The sequence below is a fragment of the Borostomias antarcticus genome, assembly GCF_949987555.1.
Source record: "Borostomias antarcticus genome assembly, contig: scaffold_424, whole genome shotgun sequence".
Taxonomy (NCBI): domain Eukaryota; kingdom Metazoa; phylum Chordata; class Actinopteri; order Stomiiformes; family Stomiidae; genus Borostomias; species Borostomias antarcticus.
This window is the reverse complement of record NW_028176799.1, coordinates 950-10000: the sequence shown is the minus strand read 5'-3', so window position 1 is coordinate 10000 and position 9051 is coordinate 950. Positions and strand designations below refer to the sequence as shown.

General features: G+C 45.0%; 1 protein-coding gene across 1 annotated transcript; it reads right to left on the bottom strand.

The window, feature by feature from the left end:
* Positions 1–7083: 7083 nt before the first annotated feature.
* LOC311328134 (CUGBP Elav-like family member 2) lies at positions 7084–8725 on the bottom strand (the record flags this gene model as incomplete). The annotated part of the gene is made up of 3 exons (XM_084462155.1): positions 7084–7211; positions 8147–8290; positions 8531–8725. Coding segments are annotated over 3 exons (467 nt in total), but the record flags the coding sequence as incomplete, so codon positions are not given.
* Between the last annotated feature and the right edge of the window lie 326 nt (positions 8726–9051).

Sequence of the window (9051 nt, the reverse complement as noted above, 5' to 3'; positions counted from 1 at the left end):
GTGATAGAGAGAAAGAGAGAGAGAGATATCGAGAGAGATAGAGAGAGAAAGAGATAGAGAGAGAAAAAGAGAGATATATCGAGAGAGAGAGAAAGAGAGAGTGATAGAGAGAAAGAGAGAGAGCGATATCGAGAGAGAGATATCGAGAGAGAGAGATAGATAGAGAGAGAGAGAAAGAGAGAGAGAGATAGCGAGAAAGAGAGAAAGAGAGAGAGAGAAAGAGAGAGATAGAGAGATGACACATTGGGGGTTTTGTGAAACATTACAACAGCAGACAGGTACTGGAACACAACACCACGGAGAGACGAGTATTTAGGAAAAATGGTTTAATATCGGAGACAGAAGCAAAAAACTGCATCACACAAGAACACACGTTTACAAAAATAATTCTGACTGCTTCAGCTACACAGTTAGTTCACAGAGAAAGACAGCGAAACCAGAAAAATCTAAACAGCTAAAAGCAAAAAACCTCTAATTAGTTGATCTCTTTATTAAACTAATACATTAATCCACTGAAGGTGACTAAATATTTCTATTCCTAATTGTCTTATCATGTAGAGGACACAATACAGAAGTAAATGAAACTTAGCGCTCTCGTATGGACAGACTGCTCGAACGGTTTATAAGCCAAAGTAAACTGACGCTCGCCTACCCTCGTTCACAACAGAACAACACTCAAGTGAGGAAAAAGAAGAAGTTAAAGAAACCAAGCCAAAGATCTTCTAGAAAACCTTATTATCAAAACCCAACGTTCTTGATGCCAGCTAGAAAGTGTTCTCAGAGCCAGTCACGGGCTGGGCCAAACCACGAGGCCACACAGAATTTTTTTATTTTTTTTCTAATATATTTTTTTGATGTATCCTTTAATTGCCAGTATAAAAAGGTTCACTGGTACAAAATGCATAAGTACAATCAGGTGTAGAAATAGGAAAGCCTGCATTTTTTGTACTTTTTAAACCCCATCCAATGAAGTGTTGTCAAACATACATACATTACGCTTACATAATCCACTGAAATGCATTGACTTTGGCTTCTCTCAAGACAATACTTTGAACTACTGAAATCCTTTAGAATCTAACAAAATTATATTAATCTACAGACAACAAGCTCTTTTACAGCACAGAAAGAGAGAAAACACACAAACATTTTCCCCAAAAACATGACATAATAGGCCAAAATGCAAAGAAACTACCTTTTTTTTCCTTTTAAATATTTCATTTGTTTGATAAATAGCACTTAAGATAATTAATAAAGAAGGAAAACAGAGAACTGAACAAGAGACACGATTTAAAGATTACAACGAGCATCGGTGATGACAGCCCCTGAGGTGAATAACTGACCAGAGACACCGGTGGGTGGCCATCTTGTGCTTCTACATCCACACCAGGCAGGTGCTTCAGACTAGTCGCCGTGCCAACGGCCTTGGTGTCGGCATGTGGCGGTGAGATTTGGCAATTTTGAGGATATTTGGATGGTTAAGTGCTGTGAGATTCATAAATCATACTGTAAGACAAGGTCATACGTGTTCTAAACGATACGCCTTTCAAAACATACGCGGAAATAACCTGGCTGTTCTATAGGCTCTAGGCCCATAGGCTACACTGTTTACACCGTAGGTGAAAGTCTCGAGTGTGTGTGTGTGTGTGTGAGAGAGTATTTAAATGTACAAGTGCAACTGTGTTAAGTGAGGGGTTTCTGTCTCAGGTTGAACACTGCTGATATCTGAGAGCACACACAACAACGACGATGACCACGTCTGAACAAACTTGATTAACACTGAGAAACAGGTTTGAATGCTGCAGCTTGCGTCGGGAATCCCAGCTAATATCACACAGGCAGTTATGGCAACATGGCATCACACATGCGCTACTGCATGACGAAGAAAAACTCGTCTGCCTCCTCAATTTGATATTCCATGTAATCGGCCGACAACGTTTGGTATGGATTTGGTCTCTTGACACAATGACGAAGGTTGAAAACCCTTCTTCTTGGCTGAGCCGGTTGGTTTTCTGCGGACTGAACTGACAACACCTCACCGCTCGCGAACGCCATTTCCCCTGACGACAACTCGGTGCTCTGGTATCTCCGCTAGCTGCTAGCCCACGCGTTAGCATCTCCCTGCCTCGCCCTGGATTTCACCAAAACAACAACAACAACAACGAACGAGGCATAAACATCAGCGTCCCGCTCTTTCTCCCTCAGCCTTTCGCTCACGGAACCGACGGCCTCTCCGCTTGACAAAATGGCGGAACTTCCTGCCAGCGTTCGAGAGGAGGGACGTACAGTAGCCTACAGTAAACATGACGGTAAACCTGGACTCCACACGCCTCTGAGTGAGTGTGCTCTACTCTATCAGACAGTCCTGATATTGATACAACTCTCCCCGTTTAAGGCGACTGGTGAGTTCTTGTATAAAATAGTGCTGCCTTCAGCAGACCGTAAACTAGGTTGGTTTTCCAGGGAGGGGAGAGGGGGGGGGCAGTTTCATAGAATACTGAGACTGACAATGTAAACGGCTTGACTATGAGAATGTGGACACAATACTGTACTTTGGCATTTCAACATTGCTTTGGCCGACTACACTACGACACCAAGACCAGGGCGACAACTCCCTTCTTCTCATGACGACACGACCACTATTGATGACTGCCTGTGTAGCCAATGACCCAACCCGGAGTCTCGAACGTGGTTCTTCCAACATTGATGTAAATTCCTACCCTTAGACCACGAAAGCTTCCTTGTGATCTGAGGGGGCGGAGGGCTACCTCATCATGAGAGCACGGTTCTAAACCTCCGATACATTCACATCCCCTTCCACCACCTCATCTGAACACACAGCCATCAGGGGCTCGTACGCCCAGCCCTCATCTCCACCATTAGACCAAGAGAACCTCACGGAGACCAAACCACCTCCACGCATGGAACGGGGTTCAGGGACAGACAACCAGACCGGCCGCAGCCCAACTGTAGATCTCTCCTCTGGCGTGGGTCTCTCTGTGTTCTTCCTCTGTCAAAAGTTTGAGGCTTGTTTGTGTGAGTTGAATGTTGGCTTGCCCTTCTCTTGCATCATCAAAGCAAACACACTGCATTCATGTTTTTTTAGGGCCGATTCATCTGTGGTGACAAGCACACAAGCAGCCGCCATCGCCATCGACCCCGGCCCGTTCCAAACCGCAACCCAGACCCTGTCTGCACTGTGAGCATTGGAAGGATGAAGCGAGGCTTTGTGGGAAATAAGGCTTTAAGTTGTGCTCTGGGCTGCCTGTGTGAGCGTGGGGGGGCGCGACGCTGAGAAAGACCAATCGTTCGGAGAGCGTTCGTGTGCAAAGCATGTTGTGATATGGCTTTAAAGAAATACTCTTAACGACAAATCGTGATGCTTTGTCAGCGCACGTGAGAATGACGCTTGTGCGTGCGTGTGTGTGTGTGTGTTCCGGGATAGGAACCTAGGTATTGGACTGTCTCTCTCACTCTCAGGGGCTCTCATGCACAATAACATAGTCAAATCAACTGTGAGGTCTGACACGTGTGTGGGCGTGTGTATATATGACACATGGGCACTTTTTTTTTTTTTTTTTCCTTTTTTTTTTTTTTACATTTTACAAAAAAGAAAAAAGCAAACATTTTCAGGCAACAAGACCACAGAATAGCAAGTTAACAAACTCTTTTTAAATCTATATTTAAATATGAGGGATCCATACAAAACACTTAATAAAATACCCATGTTATCAAATAATTTCACAAGAAATACACTGACGCGCTAGGCAGGATGTACCTTGAGGATTTGGCACTAAAATCCACTGATCTTGTCTTTTTTTCTTTATAAGAAAAAAGAAATCACATTTTGCTGAACAACAAAACACATCTAAATATTGTTTCCCACGATAGAAATAAAATAATTATGACATTGATGCTTCACAAGCGACATGTTATATATATATATATATATATTTATTTATATTTATATATATTTTCAGGAATTTTATATAGCTAATTACTCGACATGAAATTTAGCAAATAGGGACTTCTTAAAAAAACAAAAAACATATAACTATTATAATATGAAAGGCTTTGTCTATTGTTCAAGTAACTGATATTTTATTCTTCTCTTTAAGAACATGAGACACTTAAGACCGTTAGACTGGTGATGGAACCACAACTAAACTCACGAGAAGCACCAACGTTAACGCGGGTTACAGCTATTTTTTAGTATTCTTTTTTTTCTCTATACATTTAAACAGTAGAAAATATAGGTCATTTCATCATGTGCATTTAAACCACGGATTGTCTATCTGTGAGTCAGTTCAGCAAAAGGTGACACCAGTAGGTAGCATTTCTCCCCCCCAAACAGGGCAAGGCTTTTTTTGTTGAGTTTTTTTGATACCTTAAACTACTCTAGAAAAAAGTGGTTCTATATATAGAATTTAATGAGAAACAGAGCCACTTAAAATGGCCTTATCAAAAAACTTTACACTGCCTGAAAAATGTAAAAACCATTAAAGAACTCTGAGAGAGTTTTCTATTGATCAGACAGTCTTTATTCAAAACTGTTTGGAAGTAGTCTATTTAATGGAAACCGGCATGTTCCCATCCTGGCCTCATATTGCTAGTGGTGCCAGGAACCAGAGAACATGCCAATCCCTGTACTGAAGAACGTTCAAGTTTACTTTAAATGAAAGAAGGAACAACACAAAAGGAAACTCAACGTAAAGGAGAACAAAAATGAAACGAGAGAAATCAAATGGAAATCCTTTTTTGACCACAGGTTTTGTGTATTTGAAAAGAACGTTTTGTTTCTGTCCATAAACGTTGTCAGTCTTTTTTGTTATGAATGCAGCTATAAGTCTTCACATTGATTCATTTAACCCCCCCGCCCCGCCCCCCTCAACCCTGGTGCCCCCCGCCCTCCCAAAAACAAATCCAAATGAGGTCACATGCAAAACAAAAACTCCAAAAGGTCAGGCTAAGTTCAAAGTTCAAAAGGTCAGTAGGCAGAGACCAGGTTATGATCAGGTGAGCTCAGAAAAGACATCAGAAAACAATGACGGGACGATGAGACTTTTTTTGTTTGTTTGTCTGTTTTTGTTTAGACGCCACGGAGACATGCTAGGCAAACGATGAGCTAACGGGCATGGAGATGGTTCTAGAGAGAGGAAACAGGGAGGAGAGAGTTACACACAGAGAGCAAAGGGCACCACAACGCTACAGCATTTCAATCAGAGAACAACAAACAACATCAACAACAACAACAAATACAACAACAACAACAAGAACAACATTGCAAACCACTAGAACAGCAACACCACTCACTGCACGTTTGGCAATAATTTAGCTTTACGTTTTTCTTAATTGGTTTTTGTTTTATACAAAATGATATAGGTTTTGGATTAACATCAACAGCAATTATGCACGCCTGCACGCACACACACAAACACACACACACACGCACACATATTTACATAACACACACACACACACACACACACACACAGCACCCAAAGCTATTTCCATCAGTGGTCCGGCCCCCGTGCGGGGAGGGAGATGGAGCCGTTTGGGAGAAACTACTCATAGTTTACAAACAAACAAACAGAAACATAACATAAACAAAACAACAAAACAACAGAACAGAACGCAAGGAAAGATTGAGATTTGACAGGCGAAGTCCCACTACAGATGGAGAGAGGGAGGGTGACGAGAAGAAGAGGGGGAAAGAGAGGGAGGGAGAGAGAGAGAGAGAGAGAGAGAGAGAGAGAGAGAGCGAGCTGACGACGGACGGGTGTGATGCAGACAGGAGGAGGAGGAGGGGGAGGAGGGGGTGAGGGGAGGGGGAGGAGCTGAGGCAGTGTGGTGTGAAGGTGGTTCTGCTCTAGGAACACCACGATTCTAGAGGTTCAGATTCCACAAGACATCTTGCCCGACAAGGTTCTACTCTAATGACTTCTGTACTTTAGGATTCTGATAACTTAACGATAGGCAATAAATAAAATCCTTTTTTTCTGAGGCAGTAAAAATTTTGTATAAAAATAGAACTGCTTTTTTTTTTTTTTTTTTTTTACAAATAAAATTTACAGGCCTGTGGCTTTTCTGTACTTTGAATTTATTTTTTCTCTCAAGAAACATCAAGTATTTTCAGTTAACCCCGTACCCATAAACTCTGGTTTTTTATAGCCTTCATCAATTACTGGATGTTATCTTGTAAATGTTCAACACAATATCCCTTGCAACAAAGACCAATGTGATCTGATCCAGAAAACGTATTAACTAATTGTTAACTAATTGTGTTTTAGTGTGTGTGTGTGTGTGTGTGTGTGTGTGTGTGTATAAAACCCTCTCCACATGAATAAGTCAGAAGTAGCTGGAGTGTGTTCCAGAAGGACTGAGCATGCAGGCTGAATGGTTGACCACCGGTGAGGCCACTACGTATATGAACCCTGTCCTCCCTGGTGTCAGCCGGCGTCGAGGGGGTCAGAGAAGCAGCGGCAGCCCACCACCAACACCTGGAGGTCAAGGGTCGTGTGCATATCGGGTGTGCGTGTCAGAAACGAACCCTACAGACTTCTTCCTCAGGCCTCAGATTCACAACGGAAAAAAAAAAAAGAGCAAAAACAAAACAACTTCCTGTTTCTCATATTTTTCTCGTACCTCCGCTCTGAGTTCTCGCTTGTATAAATAATCACTTAGAAAAATTAAATAGTTTTTTTTTCTTCCGTTTACACAAAAAACTCAAAAAAAGATAGCTACTCGTCCATCGTTTAAAATACTCGTCCATCGTTTAAAATAGTACAAAATAATGGCGGTAATGGAAGCGTTCATGTGAAAAATATAAAAGAAAACCATAAGATTAATAATAAATAATATTGCTGGAACCAAAAAAAAACTAAAAAAGCTAAAAATAAACAAAATAAATAAATAAAAGGAGAAAGTTTGTCTCCCCCCTCAGGTGGTCAAAGGTGGTCTCCCACCCCCCTCCCCCCCTCCCTACCCCCCACCCCCCCCCCCCCCAGTCGCGACTGGTCGTTCGGGGACTTACCCTAGCTGAGCTAACAGGGGGGCTGAGGGCGGACACGCCCTCTAGTGCTAAGTTCAGTAGGGTTTGCTGTCGTTCTTGGAGCGCTTGAGCTGAACCTTCAGTCTCTTCATGCCGATCTGGAAGCCGTTCATGGCCTGGATGGCTGCCTGCGCCGACACCGGATTGTCATAGCTAACGAAGCCTGGGAGAGAGAGGGAGGGAGAGAGAGAGAGAGAGAGGGAGAGAGAGGGTGAGGGAGAGAGACAGAGAGAGAGAGAGTGAGAGAGAGAGAGAGGGAGAGAGAGGGTGAGGGAGAGAGACAGAGAGAGAGAGAGTGAGAGAGGGAGGGATAGAGAGAGAGAGAGAGGGAGAGAGAGGGAGAGAGAGAGAGAGGGAGAGAGAGGGGGGGGGAGGGGGAGAGAGAGAGGGAGAGAGAAGAGGGGGAGAGAGAGAGGGAGAGAGGAGAGGGGGAGAGAGAGAGAGGGGAGAGAGGCAGAGAGAGAGATGGAGAGAGAGAGATGGAGAGAGAGAGAGAGAGAGAGAGAGAGAAAGACAGAGAGAGTGATTTTTGATTTTAACAAAACTTTATTAACCCAATAATCATTTCACAAACATACATTTCATCAACACATACAACAATAATCACACTGTCTAATAAGAAAACCTAGGCTCTCAGAGACAGAGAGAGAGGAGTGGCTAGCGGAGTGGTTAGCGGAGTCGCTAGCGGAGTAGCTAGCGGAGTGGTTAGCGGAGTGGCTAGCGGAGTGGTTAGCGGAGTGGCTAGTGGAGTAGCTAGCGGAGTGGCTAGCAGAGTAGCTAGCGGAGTGGTTAGCGTAGTGGCTAGCAGAGTGGTTAGCGGAGTAGCTAGCGGAGTGGTTAGCGGAATGGCTAGCGGAGTGGTTAGCGGAGAGGCTAGCGGAGTGGCTAGCGGAGTGGTTAGCGGAGTCGCTATCGGAGTAGCTAGCGGAGTGGCTAGCGGAGTGGTTAGCGGAGTGGCTAGCGGAGTGGTTAGCGGAGTGGCTAGCGGAGTGGTTAGCGTAGTGGTTAGCGGAGTGGCTAGCGGAGTAGCTAGCGGAGTGGCTAGCGGAGTGGTTAGCGGAGTAGCTAGCGGAGTAGTTAGCGGAGTCGCTGCCGTACCGAAGCACTTGCTCAGGTTTGTCTGTTTGTCGATGAAGACTTTGGCAGAGACCACGTTTCCAAAAGGCATGAACATCTGCAGGATGTCCTGGTCCCCGAACTCCTGGGGGAGGTGGTAGATGAACAGGTTGGCTCCCTCAGGCCCTGGACACACACACACACACACACACACACACACACACGGACAGACAGACAGGACAGGACAGGAGTTCAGACTTCAACCCTCGGTCCCCTCAGAACGCACCTCAGCGTTCTCCGAATGATGACGATGATTATGATGATGCTACTACTACTAGCGGTAGACTACCCCCCGCACCCCCTCCCTCCCCACCCCCTCCCCCGCCCCTGCCACCCCCCCCTGCCCCCTCCTACCCTGACACTGACCCTCCTTCTGGCTCCCGGCGGCCCCCTGCTGCTGCAGCAGTGATTGGCTGTAGAGAGAGGGCAGCGCGGCGGCGGCGTACTGCTGGATCCCTGAGTAGGCCTGCGTCAGCGCGTCCATGGTTCCGGCCGTGCCATTGGTCAGGCCGCCCGCCAGGCCGCCGTTGAGGGCCGCCATACCTGAGAGCATTTGAGCAACTTTACATGAAAACCCAACAGTGAAGAGAAGAGAGCGCACTGACTCATTAGCACTCCCCGTTAAGGGTGGGGGGTCACCACACACACACACATGTACACACACACACACATGTACACACACATGTACACACACACACACACACACACACACATGTACACACACATGTACACACACACACACACACACATGTATACACACACACATACACACATATGTACACACACATACATGTACACACACACACACACACACACATGTACACACACACACAGACATGTACACACACACACACATGTATACACACACAGATGTACACACACACACA